Below are 21762 nucleotides of genomic sequence, written 5' to 3'. Positions count from 1 at the left end.
GACAAGCAATTTAGTCAGCGCAAGGCAGTCCAGCCTTCCTTACAGTGGGACCACAAAAACATCAGTCTCTGCATGAAACTGATGTAGTCTCCACAAAGTTTGGTTCCTTCCTTTTAGGGTGGGGCCAGGGGTGCAGCAGCCTCTTCACAGCCAGCCACAAAATGCAGGGGGTTATTTTGGCAATTCATTGCAAGTTTGGCACCACGTGCTTTTTCCGTCATGGCTGTTCAGGGTGTAGAGGGCCTCATTCGCTGTCATTCAGTGAATGATGCCATTGATCTGGAGCTTTGCACGGTGTCCTATACTTCTTTTGATAATGCAGTGTCATGGGTTCGTAGGTATGGTAAAGGTTTGTTGTTGGCCAAGACATCCTAGTTGTTGCCTTCTGCTGGGGTGCAAATGGCAAGGGCAAAATGTTTGTTGATATATGTTTACCAATGGGCTGTGCTATTTCTTGTTCGTTGTTTGAAATGTTTAGGTTCCTTTTTGTAGTTTGGGATGAGCTGCAGCTGCTTATGACAGTATTCTGACATCGGAGGAATCCCACTATCAAAATACAATGGCACAGCAGGGAGGATTCCTCCATCCAACTAGCTTGTGTGGATAGGGGAATAATTATTATTTTTTTATTATTATTATCGATCAGCCTACTGGCAGATAGAAAGAATTTTAAAAAAAAGGAGTCGTCAATGGCCAGCCTGACCAAAAAAGGACAGTGCATGAACACAGCCGCTTATCCCAATTTGACAGCCATGCAGGCAAACACCTTAGAACACAGACAGTTTGCGTTCAGGGCCACCCATCTGCACCCACACCACTGTCAAATTGTCCATGGCTGTGCCTATGCAGACGCTGCATCCCCCTGGACATGAATTGACTGCCTGCATGCACCACCTGGAGGCTGAAACTGCATTAACAAGGTGCGCATTCACACTCACAGACTACGAGTGTCAGGGCCCATCTGGTAGGAGCCCTAATTCAACAGAGGGCAACACAAGCAGTTCTTGATTCAAGCACCTTATTATACTGTATGTTGGCTTGATATCTGAATTTTTCTTTCAGGTTTATGAAGAATATGGAGGTCAGGATAATATGGACTTGTGGACTCCTAATATTATTTCTTGAAGGTAAGTGAAAGCAGATCAGTCATTGTGGTAAATGACCAAATATAAGTGGATAGAAAACCAGGTCCTGTTTAAAGCAAATCCAGTTCCTTCTTATATTCATTTATTGTTTATCTAATGTATATGCATTCTGCTAGGCTGTACATAGTACATTGTTCCCCCATTCACATCATAAAATGTTTTTTTTTCTCTCTCTGAGCCTACAAAACAAAGTTCCTGTCCCGTGACCACAAATGCAATAAAAGAAAGTCTCCCCAATAGGAACACAAACAGAATTAAAAACCTAACAGAGGTTCTAACTCATTTTGGCAATAATTTTACTTTGTAGGAGACCCTTCACTGACCCTCGCCCTGAATGAGACCTTTAACAAACTGTAAATCTTTTTTTTGTTGTTATTTTAAAAAAGCTCTGTAGCTGCAGGCACTATGGAGTAATTAATCCTCAGTGTTTCTTTAAAATACTTTAATAGAGAGTACAGTTATCCTTATGCCCCCTCCAAACCAACTAGAACCCATTCCCCCTCCCAAGATGTATGTTGACCTGAACGTGGCCCGCAAGAAACTATGCTTCTCCGGCCAACTACATTTTGTATTTACTCGGGTTAATAATGTGTAATAATAAAATTTGTTTGATGATCTGAATCATTTAAGTGTGCAATATGTAAAAAATAAATATTATTCATAATATTTTCTTCCCCTACATGCCTCTTTGCTGGACTTCTCTGTCAACAGCAGTGGCACAACCATCAACCCATCCTCACACTGCAGGGTGCTAGTTGTTATCCTGGACTCTGAACTCTCCTTTTGGCCCCACATCCAAAGCTTGCTACCGCAACCTCCGCAACATCTCCAAAATACGTCCCTTCCTAACCAATGAAACCCCAAAGCTCCTGATTCACTCCCTGGTTAGCTCTTGCCTCGACTACTGCAACTACCTCCTCATTGGCTTACCTTTAGATAGGCTATCCCCCCAAGCAGGGCGGTCTGATTTCTCCTGTATTGAATTGTATTGCATCTTTACAGTTTGCCCTAACGTTGTAAAGCGATGCCCAAAACTGTTGGCACTATATAAATTCTGTAGAATAATAATAATAATATTATTATTAATAATTTTATTCTCATTATGATAAAGAAGAAAAAAATTATGAAGGGGGGCAAATACTTTTTTACAGTACTACATGTGAAAGAACAGTGCTTAAGGGCATGCCCCCACCCCCGAGTGCAGCCCCCCTGGTCAAATATTTACCTCTGTCTCTGTTCCAATGATCTTTAATGTGTGGCCTTGCCAGATCCTATTCATCTTGCACATGCGTGTTATGGATCATTCCATTCCTACAGGGAACTGAACTCATAGTGGCCTCCAGTGGTTCTGTGGAGTACTGCTCTCCCCAGAAAAATGCATGGGGCTACAGGCACACTTGTGCAGGTTAAAGGCGACCCATACTTGCCAACAGTCCCAATTTTCCCAGGAAGAATCACGGATAATTGTCATTGTCCCGGTACGGCCACAGTTTCCACCTGTAAAAACCAACTTTCTAACTGCACAAGTGCTGCACCGGCAAGGTCGGTCGTTTGAGCTCAGGCAAGCTCGGCCGTTCGGGCAGGGGGCGCATGCACAATGATACCATCATAGTGTTGCCTTGAATGCAGTGGGCACGCCCCCCTGAAGACACAGGTGAATGAAGCGCTTGGGCTGTGAGAGGAGGAGTTCAGGACACGACAGGTGACACCGACCAGGACACGACAGGTGACACGACAGGAGACACCGACCGGGACACGACAGGACTGAAGGTGATTATCACCCCATCTTCTTATCATGTCCGCAATCTCTGACCCCATCTCCTGCATCATGTCCGCAATCTCTAACCCTATCTCCTGTTTCATGTCCGCAGTCTCTGACCCAATCTATTGCATCATGTCTGCAGTCTTTGACCCCCATCTCCTGTATCAGGTCCACAATCTCTGACCCCATCTCCTGCATCATGTCTGCAATCTCTGACCCCCATCTCCTGTATTATGTCTGCAATCTCTGACCCTATCTCCTGTTTCATGTCTGCAGTCTCTGACCCCATCTCTTGTATCAGGTCCGCAATCTCTGACCCCATCTCCTGCATCATGTCCTCAATCTCTGACCCCCATCTCCTGTATTATGTCTGCAATCTCTGACCCTATCTATCTACTGTATCATGTGCGTAGTCTCTGACCCCATCTCCTGTATCAGGTCCGCAATCTCTGACCACATCTCCTGTATCATGTCAGCAGTCTCTGACCCCATTTCTTGCATCATGTCCACACACTCTCTGACAATCTCCTGTAGCATGTCTGCACACTCTCTGACCATCTCCTGTAGCATGTCCGCACACTGCCTAACCATCTCCTGTAGCATGTCCGCACACTCCCTAACCATCTCCTGTAGCATGTCTGCACACTTTCTGACCATCTCCTGTAGCATGTCCGCACACTCTCTGACCATCTCCTGTAGCATGTCTGCACACTCCCTAACCATCTCCTGTAGCATGTCCGCACACTCCCTAACCATCTCCTGTAGCATGTCTGCACACTCTCTGACCATCTCCTGTAGCATGTCCACACACTCCCTAACCATCTCCTGTAGCATGTACGCACACTCTCTGACCATCTCCTGTAGCATGTCTGCACACTCTCTGACCATCTCCTGTAGCATGTCCACACACTCCCTAACCATCTCCTGTAGCATGTACGCACACTCTCTGACCATCTCCTGTAGCATGTCTGCACACTCCCTAACCATCTCCTGTAGCATGTCCGCACACTCCCTAACCATCTCCTGTAGCAAGTCCGCACACTCCCTAACCATCTCCTGTAGCATGTCCGCACACTCCCTAACCATCTCCTGTAGCAAGTCCGCACACTCCCTAACCATCTCCTGTAGCATGTCCGCACACTCCCTAACCATCTCCTGTAGCATGTCCGCACACTCCCTAACCATCTCCTGTAGCATGTCCGCACACTCCCTAACCATCTCCTGTAGCATGTCCGCACACTCCCTAACCAGCTCCTGTAGCATGTCCGCACACTCCCTGACCATCTCCTGTAGCATGTCCGCACACTCTCTGATCATCTCCTGTAGCATGTCCGCACACTCTCTGATCATCTCCTGTAGCATGTCCGCACACTCCCTGACCATCTCCTGTAGCATGTCCACACACTCTCTGACCATCTCCTGTATCATGTCCACACAATCTCTGATCATCTCCTGTAGCATGTCCGCACACTCCCTAACCATCTCCTGTAGCATGTCTGCACACTCCCTAACCATCTCCTGTAGCATGTCCACACACTCTCTGACCATCTCCTGTAGCATGTCCACACAATCTCTGATCATCTCCTGTAGCATGTCCACACAATCTCTGATCATCTCCTGTAGCATGTCCACACAATCTCTGAACATCTCCTGTAGCGTGCTTTCATATTCTCTGACCAGCTCCTGTAGAATGTCCGCACACTCTCTGACCATCTCCTTTGGCATGTCTGCACACTCTCTGATCATCTCTTGTATCATGTCTGCAGTCTCCGATCATCTCTTGCATCTGTTTTAGAGGAACTGCCTGGGGAGGATGGTGGAGGATGGAGTATCTTTATCTGCTGATTGTTAAACTTTCTGGCATACACATAATGCTATTGCGGTGTAGGATCTCTCCCTCCATCCCTCTTTCTCCCTTTCTTTCTCTCTCTCCCTCTATCCCTCTCTTTCTTTTCCCTCCATTCCTCTTTCATCTCAGACTCCATTTAACCACACCCCCTTTAAGCCACACCTGATATTTAGCATAGTTCAAATCACGCCCATTTGTCGCCATGGTGCGCCAAATTTTTCTACTACAGCTAGACCACGCCTACAAATAAATTCCCCCACCCCTAATTAAATCAATACTCCGCCCACAGACAAAAAAATATACATTTTACAATATATTCCCTATACATTTTTGGAGAATGTTGGCAACTATGGAGACCTAGTGGGGGCACTTTTGTAAGAAAGGCTGCATTTCTCTGAGCAAGGCTACACAGTGAATAACCAAGCCAGGTGTAAGTACTGAACCAAGTGGCAGCACTAAAGAGAATGAAACATGCCCTAAAACAGTGATGGCGAACCTTGGCACCCCAGATGTTTTGGAACTACATTTCCCATGATGCTCAACTACACTGCAGAGCGCATGAGCATCATGGGAAATGTAGTTGTAAAACATCTGGGGTGCCAAGGTTCACCATCACCGCCCTAAAACAACATGTACCAAAGTTACAGCTGTAATAAAAAAAAAACCTACACTGTACTAAAAGGGGAAAACAAAAATGGAGAATACAAAAATCTGCAAAGTAAAGGAGTTGGAATAATGATTTCAATAATTTCGTAACTGTATTTGTTGTAGGTTGTTTCAGTAGAAGTGCTCCAAATGTGCAAATTACAGTCCTGGATAAAATTGAGGTCTGGAAAGGTTCATGCACGATGATACCATGCAAGCACACACTAAAAGAAACTGGTGGCAAATTTATATGGTATTATAAAGCATTTTATGATGATAAAAAGATGGAATATAATGGGACGACTGTCTACAACAGCAAGGATGAGAATGATGTGGCCCCTTTGTTTGCTGGACGAGTGCAGTATGTGGGGAAGTCAGACACGGACTGCACCATACTAATAAGAAATATTCAGAAAAAGGATGAAGGCATTTACAATCTAAGGCTGTGGAGTATGGGTCCAAAAAAGGAATGGAAGTGGATGTCAAAGGATTTAACCATCGCAGTATCTGGTAAGTCATTTACGTGTTTTTTTTTCTGACTGCAAGAGGGAAGACTTTTCCAGAGGTCCTTCTAAATGCCCCTTTCAGACAGAGTAGAATCTGTCAAAGCAGATCCACCTGCTCAGTAGAGGGGGGGGGGGTATCTATTCTGATCCCAGCTGAGCAAGGGGATGACAGCTCCCTGTCCACTCCACTATACAGAGCTGACATGGACAAAGCCCACTGTTCTCTATGGGGCGGTCCGATAGAAATGGACTGCCTCTGTCTGTTTCCATCCGACTGTTATCCGATCCGCCGGATGGATGGGGAACGGATCCCCATCTGTTTTTAGCACACCAGATCGGATTGGATGATAAAAGAAAAGGAATTGGCAGCACTCCAGGTTGAGTCAAAATCCAGGTTTATTGACAGGACATCCAAATATGTCAATCGTGACAAGGTAGACGCGTTTCACACACTTACCTTTGGTAATGATTAAGCACACAGTCAGTGTGTGAAACGCGTCTACCTTGTCACGATTGTCATATTTGGATGTCCAGTCAATAAACCTGGATTTTGACTCAACCTGGAGTGCTGCCAATTCCTTTTCTTTTATCAAGTTTTCACGGAGGCGAGCCGGGGCATGCACCTGTGTGAGTCATCAGGCAATCACACCACCTTGAGCAGTGACTCCTTGTCTGTTCAGATCGGATTGGATGACAGCGCACACATAAAGAAAGGAAAAAAAGGCCCATGGGACTTTAACCACTTTACCACCGGAGGATTTTGCTGTCTTACGTCTGGGCCACTTTTTGCGATTCGGCACTGTGCGACTTTAACTGACAGTTGCGCGGTCGTGCGACGCCGCACCCAAACGAAATTTACGTCCTTTTTTTCCCACAAACAGAGCTTTCTTTTGGTGGTATTTGATCACCTGTGCGATTTTTACTTTTTGCGCTATAAACAAAAAAATTGTCAATTTTGAAAAAATAATATTTTTCACATTTTTTTATATGAAATTCCCCCCAAAAAAATGTAAAAATCAAATTTTTTTAAATTTTTGGCCAATTTGTTTTCTGCTTCCTATGTTTGGTAAAAAAAACCGCAATAAGCGTATTTGGTTTGCATTTGGTTTGCGCAAAAGTTATTGCGTTTACTAACTAAGGGAAAGATTTATGTCATTTTTGGTGTTTTTTTTTTTTTTTAACGAGTAATGGCGGCGATCTGCAAATTTTTTGCGGGACTGCGACATTGTGGCGGACAGATCGGACCCTTGACTGACATTTTTGACACTTTTGGGGGTACCAGTGACATTACTGCAGTAATCAGTGCTATAAATATGCACTGTTACTGTAAAAATGACACTGGCAGGGAAGGGGTTAATTTTTATGGGTGATCAAGGGGTTAATGTATGCCTGGTGCTTACTGACGTGTGTGGGGGGGAGGTGACTATGTGACACAAGGACAGATCGCAGGTTCAGCTATGCTGAACCCTGCAATCTGACCCTGCCTGTCACTTAGGAGATCCGCCCGCTTGTATTTACACAAGCAGGTGGATCTCCACACTCGATTCCCCGACGATCGGGGAAGAGCAGCGGCGATCGCCGCCGCTCCTCCCCTGGCCCGACTTCCGCTGTGACTGAATACAGCGGGAGCGAGCCTCCGGCGGTGCGCGCGTGCCGCCGAGAGAGGGGAATGTCTGGTGACGTAGGTCTACGTTGCCAGACGTTATCGAGCCACTTTGCCACAGTAGAGCTCTAGTGAGCAGTGCGGAAGTGGTTAACGAGAAACACACCAATTATATGGCGCTTCTCCACTGCATGGAACCGAACGGTTCGGCCCGCTTTTGCGCTTTCCCACTGCATGGTACGGTGTTGGAACGGTTCGGTACGGTACGGCGGCATACACTAATTCGCTTCATCAGGAGAGAACACAGATATATATAATTTCAGCCATAATCACAGTCCACCAGTATGATCACTACTGTTTCTCTACGTCCAAACCAATAAATAAAACAGCACATATGAGTATGCATGTATATGTATATGCACATATGAGTATGTATGAGTACATTCCCACCGGGAGTTGGGGAGGGAAGGGACACCGGGCCAGGGAGACATACAGAGGCACAGCCTCCAGATGGAAAGGCCAGAAGATGGAATCCTAAACCTCAATGGTCTGGAAAAAAGGAAGTCCGGCAGCCGGGCTTGTGATGGTACAGACATCGCACACATGTCTGCTGACATCCGCCGCTTCATTGAGAACAATGGGTGGTCCGATCGGGTCCACCTGAGAAATGGACAGGTGAACCCAATCAGTCCGCTGGTATGAAAGAGGCCTAAAAAGCATCCAAACACAAAAAAGAAAACTGTAAGGTTTTGCAATTTACTAATCTTTAGATGTATTGGCTGCATTCGTTTGGTGTTCTTACCTGGTGATCCTACCAGTAACAACCTTCCAGTTCTGGGGTGACAACACACATTCAGCCTTCTATGACAACACAAAAAGTACCACAGAACCCTGTCTTTCTCCTGTTGTCTATAGCAGGGGTCTCCAAGCTTTCTAGACCAAGGGCCTTCAGAATTTTTGGGGGCCGGACTGTAGCCAGTGGAAGTGGACAGGACTGCTGTTAGAAATCATGGAGCCCTGTACAGTCTAACCTGCCACTATAGCACCCTAACCTGGCTTTATGGCACCCTAACCTGTCACTTTACCACACTAACCTGGCTTTATAGCACTCTAACCTGCCACTATAGCACCCTAACCTGGCTTTATAGCACTCTAACCTGCCACTATAGCACCCTAACCTGCCACTTTACCACCCTAACCTGCCACTTTGCCACCCTAACCTGCCACTTTGCCACCCTAACCTGGCTCTATAGCACCCTAACCTGCCACTATAGCACCCTAACCTGGCTATATAAACCCTAACCTGACACTTTTCCACCCTAACCTGGCTCTATAACACCCTAACCTGCCACTTTACCACCCTAACCTGGCTCTATAGCACCCTAACTTGCCACTATAGCACCCTAACCTGGCTCTATAGCACCCTAAGCTGACACTTTACCACCCTAACCTGGCTCTATAACACCCTAACCTGCCACTTTACCCCCCTAACCTGGCTCTATAGTACCCTAACCTGCCATTATAGCACAATAACCTGCCACTGTAATGTAATGTAAAGGAGGTCTTCCTAAATTTCTTATCCGCAGCTATAGCTATAGGTTGCATGTTTTTTTCTTCATTTTCTGAAAGCGCACCAAAGTTCGCTGCAGCTGCACTGCATCTTTGGCGACTTCAGAAAACAGGAATTTTTTTTTTTGGGGGGGGGGGTGACCCCATGGTTTACTGCACCAGGTGACACCAACTCTAGTGACGCCACTGGCAGTAGCACATAGTAAGCGTGCCACTGCCAATTGCATGTATTTCTGTCTGGCGCCGGCTGCCCGGTGACTATCCTTGGGTCAGTGCCATTTTTGCAGAGGAGGGAAAGGGTCCTGGCCGCCTGGGGAAACAGAGGGAAGAGGATTCTTCCAGGTTCCCGGCCTCAGTGAGCGGTGTCGTCACATGTTCGCTGCCTAGTGGGAGGGGGGGGTGCCAGATATAGGATCTGCCCTGGGTGCTAAATGCTCTAGGTACGTCCCTGCCCACAGTACACAGTAAATATAAACTGCTAAATACCTTTTCTCATCAGCAGTATATAGCAGTCCTGTGAATTCTATCGGTGTCCAGCCAAGCACTGGTTAAAGCTTGTAGGAGGGGTTTTCTGACTGACCTATGAGACTGCAGGACCCCTGACCCTCTGTCTGGACAGTGCCGATTGGAGAGTGCATGTGACCAGCACAGGACCAAGAAAACTGAATTTTTGTAAAATCTTACCTGTAAAATTCCTTTCTCTGAGTCCTCTGACAGTCGCCGCCTCCTCTAAGTCATCACAATTGGGTATTGTCCACCTATCCCAATTGTGATGACTTAGAGGAGGCGGCGACTGTCGGAGGACGTAAGAGAAAACTGAATTTTTGTAAAATCTTACCTGTCCTCCGACAGTCGCCGCCTCCTCTAAGTCATCACAATTGGGATAGGTGGACAATACCCAATTGTGATGACTTAGAGAAGGCGGCGACTGTCGGAGGACGTAAGAGAAAAACAAAACCTCTCTAGCAATTCACACCAAACTGAGCATGTGCAGCCTGACTCCATGGCATAGACCAGTGATGGCGAACCTTGGCACCCCAGATGTTTTGGAACTACATTTTCCCATGATGCTCAACTACACTGCAGAGTGCATGAGCATCATGGGAAATGTAGTTCCATAACATCTGGGGTGCCAAGGTTCCCCATCACTGGCATAGACTCTGTGTTATCAGGAAATTATCAGGGGGCGGTGGTAGGAGGGGAGGTTAAGAGAAGACAGGATCAAACAGCCTTTTTACACAATGCAGCGGGTTAACCCCTTAGGTTCCACAGAGAGTATAGCAAGCATGCTTTACTGGATATACAGACTGATTTTACTCTTGTGGGTTTAGTAACACTTTAATCTATTTTTTTTTTTTTTCTTCAGATACTGGGTCAACCTTAAAAATGCAACCTCTACCGGTAATAAAAGAGTTGGAAACTGCTACTTTAACCTGTTCAATAAGTTTCTACTGTCCTTTCAACATTACCTTTGATTGGATTGAAGACGTAAACGGTACCAGCACAACAGATTTCAGAGACGACACTAATAAAATAAGCACCACAAGCACCTTGACGTTCCGTCCATCGTGGAGAGACAACAAGAAGAACATCACATGTGTTCTTAATGGGAATGACGGAGAATCCGATAATACAACAGTCCAACTCAATGTATTGTGTAAGTTCTTATCTCATATTGTAATGACTGAGGTTTGGAAGCTTTAAGGCTCCACTAACACACTATAGTACCGATTCACACAGCCTAGCAAAATCACACTTTATTCACCATATTTTGTCATAAAATGTCATCCACTTTTTTTTTTTTTTATAAAGGACTGACATGAAATTTGCGGATTTGAATAATAGTAAACAATTAAAAACAGAATTGATAAACAAGAATGTTCTTCCCTAAGGCTCCGTTCACATCTTAGCGTATGGATCACGGGCAGAACCGCCGCGGTTCCGCCCGCGATCCGGAGATTTATTGCAAATCGCGGGACGCCTAGCGTTGCCCGTTGATTTGCAGTAGCCCCCCAAACGCCGAGCGATGTTGCCGCGATTACCGCCTGCCGAATCGCGGCAACATCGCGCAAACAAAATCGCGGGACGCAATACGCTCCAAAGAAGTACAAGAGCTTCTTTGGAGCGTATTGCGTCCCGCGATTTTGTTTGCGCGATGTTGCCGCGATTCGGCAGGCGGAAATCGCGGCAACATCGCTCGGCGTTTGGGGGGCTATTGCAAATCAACGGGCAACGCTAGGCGTCCCGCGATTTGCAATAATCCCTGGATCGCGGGCGGAACCGCGGCGGTTCTGCCCGCGATCCAAACGCTGACATGTGAATGCAGCCTAAAGCTCCAGGCAGATATAAGAGACAAATAAATGCCTCTGCATTCATTAATAAATCAATAAATAAAATGTATTTAAATGCAAGCAATATAAATACCCACATTTGACTTGTTATCAGCCTGTATAGCAACGTTCAAACTGCAGGAGGGAGAAGCAGCACAAGCAGCCAATCAGCTGTGCTGAAGTGCAATGAACATGCTGACAATGAGGAGAGAGCTAAGCAAGAGAAAAATTAATTAATCGGTCTGCTGCTTCTCATTTCATGGTCCAGTCAGACTTGAAAGGTACAAGACCTACAAAGTGTTTCTTCTTTCCGCAGCAGGAAAAAAAAAAATCAGGTATCCTTCCACCCTCCTAGATAAAACTGTGCTGTGTGGCAGGGCTGTGTAAATCTCAGGACTGGGTGGCCAGAAATATCAATCCTTTGGCAGCTCAAACAGCTTACATCATTGAAAAAGAAGAATGAGAGCAAAAAAGAGTAAGTGGTCTACTGAGTCCCTTTATTGAATATATATAACATATATATATTTATTATGGATCGACCGATTATCGGCAACACCGTTATATCGGGGACCGATCTGAACTTTACCCGATATATCGGAATCGGCCCCTGATGTTGCCGATATTCCAGGAAAGTGCTTGTACCGGAGTGATGCCTGCAGCTAGAGGCATCACCCCGGTACCGGCGTCCATATCCAACAGTCGGCTGTCTTGTAATGACAACCGATGTGGCTGAGAAGCCGCTCGGCTGTCATTGCAAGGAGCGGGAGGGGACGTCCCCCCCCCCTCCTGCCACCTTCCGCGGCTCGCCTGGGTCTCCCGGGCAACCTACCGGGCAACCTACCTGCACGGCTGCTGAAGACCCGATCAAAGCCGCATTCGGCTCTGATCGGGTCTTCATGTAAAAACCTGGAAGTGATGTCATAAATTCAAAAAATGACAGCATTCAAAACAGCCAAACTTGGCGTTTTGAATGCTTTTAAGTGCAGAGGAGGGGTTTGGGGTCTTTTAGACCTCCATAAGAGTACCTGTAAAAAAAAAAATAAATAAATAAAAATAACAAAAACATTTTTTGAATGTCCGAAAATATCGGCCATATATATATAATCTGTTTATTTAGCTTTTTTACTTAAAGTTCAAGTTTCACACAGGCAGGCTGTCAATTTTTTTTAGGCGGACCATGCATTACCCTTAACCACTTTACCACTGCTCACAGTAATATTACTGCGGCAGAGTGGCTCGTTATCGTCTGACGACGTAGTACTACGTCGTCAGACACTCCCCCTTCTGGGCGGCGCTTGCGCGCCGCCGGAGGCTCGCTCCCGCTGTTTTCATTCACAGCGGGAGTCGGGCCAGGGGAGGAGCAGCGGCGATCGCCGCTGCTCTTACCCGATCGTCGGGGATCGAGTCTGGAGATCCGCCCGCTGTGTGTAAACACAGCGGGCGGATCTCCATAGTGACAGGGAGTGACAGATCGGACTGTTCAGCATAGCTGGACATCCGATCTGTCCTTCTGTCACTCAGTCACCTCCCCCCCTACATGTCAGTAAGCACCAGGCATACATTAACCCCTCCCTCTCCAATAAAATTAACCCCTTCCCTGCCAGTGTCATTTTTACAGTAACAGTGCATATATATAGCACTGATTACTGCAGTAATGTCACTGGTACCCCCAAAAGTGTCAAAAATGTCAGTCAAGGGTCCGATCTGTCCGCCGCAATGTCGCAGTCCCGCAAAAAAAATCGCAGATCGCCGCCATTACGCGTTAAAAAAAACCACCAAAAATGACAGAAATCTTTCCCTTTGTTAGTAAACGCAATAACTTTTGCGCAAACCAATCAAAATACGCTTATTGCGATTTTTTTTACCAAACATAGGTAGCAGAAAACAAATTGGCCAAAACTTTTAAAAAAATTGTTTTTTACATCTTTTTTGGGGGGAATTTCATATAAAAAAATGTTAAAAATATTGTTATTTTTTCAAAATAAACACTCTTTTTTTGTTTATAGCGCAAAAAGTAAAAATCGCACAGGTGATCAAATACCACCAAAAGAAAGCTCTGTTTGTGGGAAAAAAAAGGACGTAAATTTCGTTTGGGTACGGCGTCGCACGACCGCGCAATTGTCAGTTGAAGTTGCACAGCGCCGAATCGCAAAAAGTGGCCTGGACGGAAGACAGCAAAATCCTCCGGTGGTAAAGTGGTTAATGGAGCGGCAGATGTCAATGGATATGTGACACCTGATCCATTTCCATATAAACAGACGGATGTAAACGGCCAGGCAGTACGCTTACATCTGACTTCCTATAGAAGAGTGCGTGCTGTGTCAGTGTCCACTCTGCATAAGTGGAGCGGACATGGACCTGTCTTCCGCCTGCTCAATGGGGATCAGTGGACAAATTCCCCGCAGAGCAGGTATATCCGCTGCTGAAGTCCGCCTGTGTGTAAGGGCTCTAAAACAACTTGTTTTGGGGATAAAAAAAATTAAAAAGAGGTTTAGCACTCACCTATCCCATGGGTGGCGATTTCAGTCTTCGCTCTCTTGCAGAGCTATGGGTACCACCGCTATCCATAACTTTCAGGTGTCGTTCCATCCCACCGGTTGTTCTACCACAACTGGGTCCTACAAGACAGATTGGAGTTGCCGAGGTAAGTGTTAAACATCCTCTTTTAATGACTGGCCCTGTTTCAATTTCCTTTGCCCCAGAGACGACAGGGTCACTTTAACTTATTTCTTGACTGAATATTCTTAAGAAATTATTTTTGCCAAAGAAACAATGGGGGAAGCCTTTATGTTTTGGCAAAAACTATTTGCCAAAACATAATCTTTAGAGCCCATTCAGACTAGCGCGACAAGACTTTGGGGGGCGACCTGTGAAGTCGCGCACCGCGACTTCAGCGCGACTTGCAGGGACTTCACATAATGGAAGTCTATGCAAGTCGCTCCGAGGTCGCCCCAAAGTAGTACAGGACCCTTTTTCTAAGTTGGAGCGGTCCTGTCCTAATCAATGGACCGCGACATACCGCGACTTGTCAAGCTGACAAGTCGCCTGACAAGTCGCGCTAATGTGAATAGGCTCTTAAAGTGGCTGTAAAGTCAGAAGGTTTTTTTTTATCCTAATGCATTCTATGCATTAAGATAAAAAAAACTTTCTGTATGAAGCAGCCCCTCTCAGCTCCCCCCCCCCCCCATAATAATTACCTGAGCCCCATCTTGATCCAGCGATTTTGCAGGACAGTCTCAGCTGCCCTCCACATTAGCTGAGATGGCAGCACGGCACCATTGGCTCAAGCTGCTGTCAATCACAGTCAGTGAGCCAATGAGGAAAAAGAGGAGGCAGGGCCAAACTGTGGCTCAGTGTCTGAATGGACACACAGAGCAGCGGCATGGTTCGGGTGCCCCCATAGCAAGCTGCTTGCTGTGGAGACACTCAGCAGGGGGGAGGGGCCAGGAGCGCTGACAAGGGACTTGAGAAGAGGAGGATCTGGGCTGCTCTGTGCTAAACCATTGCACAGAGGAGGCAAGTATAACATGTTTGTTATTTTTGTAAGAAAAAAACAGACTTTAGTATCACTTTAAATTCTAAATAGATGTAGCAGAATAATCTTATGCAATGGTTAAAATATGAATATGATAATTCCTATGGTGCTTGTCTGGTAGTCAGAATATGCATCAAATAACAAATATCACAAAATTGTACCATTAATACTGGTTCTTAAATGACGATGATATAGAAAACGGTAGAAGGGGGAAGAACTGCCAGCGTTGGGATATGAGCTGTATGGGAAGTCAAGCAGGGATTTTTGGTAAATCAAACAATCCTGATGAGCTCCATATTACCAAACGTGAACATGCTGAGGGCCATTTACTACAGGGGCTTAGAATTTTCACTCAAATTCTGTGAATATTCTCTTCGATTATCCAATCAGGTGAAAAGCAAATTAACGGTTTCTTATTTCATTTGCACAGGATTGGGTGTTTAGTCATGTAACAAGAAAATTCCTGTTCACTTTGAAGTGAATATTCAAGTAAAGATTATCAACTACTTCAATAAAATCAGCCTCAAGGTGTATCTTTATGTTGATTGGTTAGATTATTCTGTAACTCTTTTCATTTGAATACTTGCACATATGTTTCCCTGGGTTGGTTTATCCTATATCAGTCTGACATCACACAGTTTTGGTCTGAACAATGTCTCCTATGTTTTTATTTTAAAAAAACTTTTGCAAACACAATTCCAATGTATGTTTCCGGTTTTCTATAGAGTCCGGAAAGATTAGAACTATTGTCGGGTTTTTACTGCTATCTGGGATTTAGAGAGATTTACCCTCACTTCCGGTCCCGCTAACAATGGTTTAGATTTGAAGGAAAACTACAACAGGGGCATAGGCAGAAATAACTGGATTTTTGACTTACCGTAAAATCCTTTTCTCTTAAAGCGGAGTTCCGGGCACAGAAATTATTTTTTGCTGAACATACCCCTGGGACAGTCAGGGCTAGCACATTCCACAATGGCTAGCCTCTGATCTGTCCCGGTTCGCACTTACCTTTTAGAAGAAATACTTACTTAGAAAATTTCTTCCACAGCGTTTCCATCTCCGTTGTGGGCAGCTGAAGCCGGCGCGGTCCTCTTCTCTGTCTTCTTCCGCGTCTTTGTGTCCCAGAATGCACTGCACCGACCCCTCTCGTCACTTCCGGTGCGGTGCCGCATTCCTAAACAGCTTCTGGGCATGCCCAGAAGCTGTTTAGCAGGGGAATTTAGCTCCCAGGAATCATCGCGAGGCAGGAAGTGACGGGGTGAGCCGCGGCTCAGAGGGAGGAAGCAGTCAGAGGTGAGTATTTACGATCTTCAATAAAAAGGTGAGTAAACAAAAAAAATAAAAATAACTATCCAATTCCTTTTCAGGTGAGCTCTACCTAGCGGAGGGGCACAAAAAAAAATCGTTTTTGTGCCCGGAACTCCGCTTTAAGTTCATTGATGGGCACAGTTCACTGATCCATATCAGTAGGGTCTCAGCGGTGGCTCAATAAAAGGAAGTGAGCCAGGGAACTGCCCGGGGTGAAGGGGGGGCTCCTCCCACCAAAAGAACGCCTCCAGGCACTCCCACCGGCCTTCACAGCAAACAATCCACCGCAAAATGGCCGAAAACAGGTGTACCTAGATGGCCGCCACCATAGAAGCAGACGGAGGCTACAAGAAAATGGCAGCCCGCGAGGGGATGCAGTAATCTGGACCCACAGGGGGACCCCCCCGCCAGCCCATCTACACCACTCAGCTGCAGTAACCTCATCAAGGCCCCCCCGCACGATTAGTTGAGCGCCACGGACGACAGACTCCCCGACCCCCATGTAGCCCGCAAAAAAGGTCTCAGACCCACGTGGAGGCGGAGGGGGGAGGAGGAGGGGGGTCACAACAGGATAGAGGAAAACCCAGGAGTGTGGGGGTCCGACCATCCCAGGGAGGGGGCCCGCGTCCACCCCAAAAATCTTCTGATATGGATCAGAGAACTGCATCCGTCAATGAACGATAGAGAAAAACATTTGCAATCAAAAAACTTTATATATGATACAGGACTTTTTAGGCACCAAACATATAAATACCGTAGATATAGAGGAGGATTTACTAAAACTTCTGCACACAGAATCTGGTGCAGCTGTGCATAGTAACCAAACAAAAAATGGTGCAATGCACCTATCTCCTGCACTCAGGGAAGTGACCTTCTGACCAGCTTCAGCCACACACAAGCGGCTACCAGCGACTGTACAATTGGCTTCTCCTAAATGCTTCAGCCTTGCAGCCCCTTGAAGACCAGGATGATCTGAGATCACTGCAATCAAAAAACAAACTCAAGGATGCACCGGCCTAGCGCATTATCATCCATAAAAAGGCTTTACTAAATACAGAAATAGAAATACTCACAAGTTCTTGGTAAGTGCATTTCACAATACTGAGTTGCCGTCAGCGTCAGAAACGGAAGATGTATTGTCCTCAGTAGCTTGAAATGGCTTACGCGTTTCAAGGCTTAGCCTCTTCCTCAGAGCCTAGGCTTAAGTGTTTCGAGGCTTAGCCTCTTCCTCAGAGCTAGACTCTGAGGAAGAGGCTAAGCCTCGAAATATGTAAGCCATTTTTAAGCTACTGAGGACGGTACATCTTCAGTTTCTGACGCTGAGGGCAACTCAGTATTGTGATATGCACTTACCAAGAACTTATTTGTGAGTATTTTTATTTCTGTATTTAATAAAGCCTTTTTTTGGAGGATAATGCGCTAGACCGGTGCGCCCTTGTGTTTGTTTTTTGATTGCAGTGCATAGTAACCAATCGGCTTCAAACTTCAGCTTGTTCAATTAAAAACCTGGAAGCTGATTGTTTACCAGATTCTGTGTGCACCGGTTTTAGAAATTCTCCCCCACAGTATAGTAGACTATAATAAAAAAAAAATAAACTGAAGATAATCTTAAAATCACAGAAGAACACATAAAAGAAGGTTACATCACTCACATTTCAAAGATTACAAATATACCTTCATATATAGGCTAAAACACCAATTGTTGAGCCAACTATTACACTGTTAATATCAAAAATTCTATTGACAGCAGTACATTATATTACACGAGTAGCTATTTCCATTAATTTATTCTGAACTAAAGGCACAAATACTTACCTTAAAGTGGAGGTGAACTCCACTTTTCACTTGTACCTACAGGTAAACATATAATAAGGCTTACCTGTAGGTACTGTGAATATCTCCTAAACCTGCACGGTTTAGGAGATATTCACAAGGGATGCTGCCAGTGATGTCACCAGCAAGCGCACTCTGAAGAGACGGCATCCCCGTGCCGTACCTTCAGAGTTCCGGGTCGGGGCCGAGGGTGCAGGAGTGACATCATTGGGGGCCTGCCCACTCATGCAGCCAGGGCCCGTGAACCCGAATGTAAGACCGGGTGAAGATGGCAGCACCAGGTATCCATGACAGCGTTGCTCAGGAGGGCTCCACTTTACAGGCAAGTCTGTCATAATGTACTAGTATGCGATGAATACTAGTACATCATCAGAGACAGAATCTTCTCTTTTGGGGTTTTTTAAAGGATAAGACCTCACTAAAACTAAAATCCCTGCATCTAAAGACCTCCACGATCTAACACGATCTAACACTAACCTATCAAGTCTTGTAAAGAAGAAATCAGTATACTTACCTTTTTTTGAAGCCGATCCGGTTGCCAGCGGCGGAATCTCTGCAGAGAACACGGCGACAACAGCTGGGACTTGTGTCCCTGGTTGGCAAGATGCAAATGGCTCCTGCCACCCACTGTCTTATGCAACTAGTATGCAGGCAGCCATTCAGGGTCATTAGCGTATATTTACCACCTTTACACCTAGTGCACAGGAACAGAGCTGAGGCTGTCAATCACAGGCTGTGTGCTAAAGCTCACTCCTCGGACACCATTTTTCTTGTGGTGTCAGAAGTGACTCATGCAAATAGCAGAGGAATAAAGCAGCAGACTGAAATGACAAGAGACAAGTGCACACTACAGAGCAGTGATGGCAAACCTTGGCACCCCAGATGTTTTAGAACTACATTTCCCATGATGCTCAACTACACTGCAGAGTGCATGAGCATCATGGGAAATGTAGTTCCAAAACATCTGCGGTGCCAAGGTTCCCCATCACTGCTATAGAGGGATAAGCTTTGTTCATATTTCATGTCTGAGGTTCACAATGTGTACATTGTTAAATGCAGTTCATATGCAGGGCAGTGGGCACATACAGAGCCTTGCGAAAGTATTCGGCCCCCTTGAACTTTGCGACCTTTTGCCACATTTCAGGCTTCAAACATAAAGATATAAAACTGTCATTTTTTGTGAAGAATCAACAACAAGTGGGACACAATCATGAAGTGGAAAGAAATTTATTGGATATTTCAAACTTTTTTAACAAATAAAAAACTGGAAAATTGGGCGTGCAAAATTATTCAGCCCCCTTAAGTTAATACTTTGTAGCGCCACCTTTTGCTGCGATTACAGCTGTAAGTCGCTTGGGGTATGTCTCTATCAGTTTTGCACATCAAGAGACTGAAATCTTTGCCCATTCCTCCTTGCAAAACAGCTCGAGCTCAGTGAGGTTGGATGGAGAGCGTTTGTGAACAGCAGTTTTCAGTTCTTTCCACAGATTCTCGATTGGATTCGGTCTGGGCTTTGACTTGGCCATTCTAACACCTGGATATGTTTATTTGTGAACCATTCCATTGTAGATTTTGCTTTATGTTTTGGACCATTGTCTTGTTGGAAGACAAATCTCCGTCCCAGTCTCAGGTCTTTTGCAGACTCCATCAGGTTTTCTTCCTGAATGGTCCTGTATTTGGCTCCATCCATCTTCACATCAATTTTAGCCATCTTCCCTGTCCCTGCTGAAGAAAAGCAGGCCCAAACCATGATGCTGCCACCACCATGTCTGACAGTAGGGATGGTGTGTTCAGGGTGATGAGCTGTGTTGCTTTTACGCCAAACAAAGTTTTGCATTGTTGCCAAAAAGTTTGATTTTGGTTTCATGTGACCAGAGCCCCTTCTTCCACATGTTTGGTGTCTCCCAGGTGGCTTGTGGAAAACTTTAAACGACACTTTTTATGGATATCTTTAAGAAATGTCTTTCTTCTTGCCACTCTTCCATAAAGGCCAGAATCCGGCTTTAAACTTCTCCACAACAGTATCTCGGACCTGCCTGGTTTGTTCCTTGTTCTTCATGATGCTCTCTGCGCTTTAAACGAACCTCTGAGACTATCACAGTGCAGGTGCATTTATACGGAGGAGACTTGATTACACACAGGTGGATTCTATTTATCATCATTAGTAATTTAGGTCAACATTGGATCATTCAGAGATCCTCACTGAACTTCTGGAGAGAGTTTGCTGCACTGAAAGTAAAGGGGCTGAATAATTTTGCACATCCAATCTTTCAGTTTTTTTATTTGTTAACAAAGTTTGAAATATCCAATATATTTTGTTCCACTTTATGATTGTGTCCCACTTGTTGTTGATTCTTCACAAAAAATTACAGTTTTATATCTTTATGTTTGAAGCCTGAAATGTGGCAAAAGGTCGCAAAGTTCAATGGGGCCGAATACTTTCGCAAGGCACTGTATATATATATATGTAATTTTTTATACACCGCTTATGAAGCTGAGCTCAGCTATGTGCATGGGTCAGTGGCATGATGACATACAGCTGCATTCAGATCTGTATGCATTATGGATCTGAACACAGAATATTTTGAGCCCATGTGCATAAGCCTATATGTACTGATGATTATACTAGAAATACAAATTTGACAGTTGTTCTAGCCTTTCCATACCCCCTTTTGTTGCAGGGTTCTTCTCCCTTCCCGCCTGGTAAAACAGGGTTAGCAGGACATGAAGTGAGGATAAAATGTCTCTAATGGAGTCCTGGATAGCATAATAACCTGACAGGGCTTCTAACCTTTTCCTATTGTGTATTTATATGTTTTTATTTCTTGTGGTTTATCCATTTTGTTAAGCCTAGAAAATAATTTTGACTTTTGTTGCCATTCCAGATGCCCCCAAAAATGTTCAGATTTTCTCTAATGCCACCATAGAAATAAAAAGAGGGCAGCCATTGACCTTGACTTGTTCTGTTGAAAGCAGCAATCCGCCAGACTATAACATCACATGGTTCAAAAATAATCAAAAGCAACAACAAAACTCTAAAGGAGGAAGTCCCAACCAATTGCAAGTCAGTAATCCAGGAAAATATTTCTGTAAAGCAAATAACAGTATTGGTGAAAGCGAATCAAACTCGGTGGAAGTATCCGTGCTGTGTAAGTAGTGGAGCTCATACTGGAATGCTATGTTCATTTCACTTTGGATACAAAAATAAATCTAATAGCTAAAAGTGGGTCAGCTGTTTGTTCTTTGTAGGATGGGCTTAAGGCTGGCCATACACATTCAATTTTCTTGTACAATTTTCTGTTAGATTTACCAAAAACCAAATAATATGAGGTCAAAACTAAACAACACTTTCAATTGTATCCAATTAGGAAGGCCTTTGTACTACATAGTTGAAGGTAAATTTAACCGGTTGCCGAGTGCCGCAAGTACATATACTGCAGCGGTCAGCCCCGGCCAGGCAAAGTGACGTACCGGTACGTCACTAGCCTGTCACTTTCTTGTGAGCCAATAGCAGGCGAGCGCTCGCCCGCCCCGGCTCGTTCCCTGGGAAGTCCGTGCGTGTGACCGGCGGACCTGATGTCCGCCGGTCACTCGCGATCGTCCGCCGTGAAGGGAGAAAGGCAGGCGGCTGATGTAAACAAAGCCGCCTGTCATTCTTCCCTGTGTAGGAATGGTGA

The 21762-nt window shown here is 45.3% G+C and overlaps 1 protein-coding gene across 1 annotated transcript; it reads left to right on the top strand.

Moving 5' to 3' along the window:
• Positions 1–219: 219 nt before the first annotated feature.
• LOC309569000 (B-cell receptor CD22-like) lies at positions 220–21242 on the top strand (the record flags this gene model as incomplete). The annotated part of the gene is made up of 5 exons (XM_082274761.1): positions 220–338; positions 1063–1127; positions 5528–5911; positions 10446–10736; positions 20971–21242. 5 exons carry the CDS (start codon positions 220–222, stop codon positions 21240–21242), a joined length of 1131 nt encoding a protein of 376 aa, XP_082130887.1.
• Positions 21243–21762: the final 520 nt, after the last annotated feature.

The sequence above is a fragment of the Pelophylax lessonae genome, assembly GCF_965119305.1.
Source record: "Pelophylax lessonae genome assembly, chromosome: 12".
Classification (NCBI taxonomy): Eukaryota; Metazoa; Chordata; class Amphibia; order Anura; family Ranidae; genus Pelophylax; species Pelophylax lessonae.
This window is presented reverse-complemented; position numbering and strand designations above follow the sequence as displayed.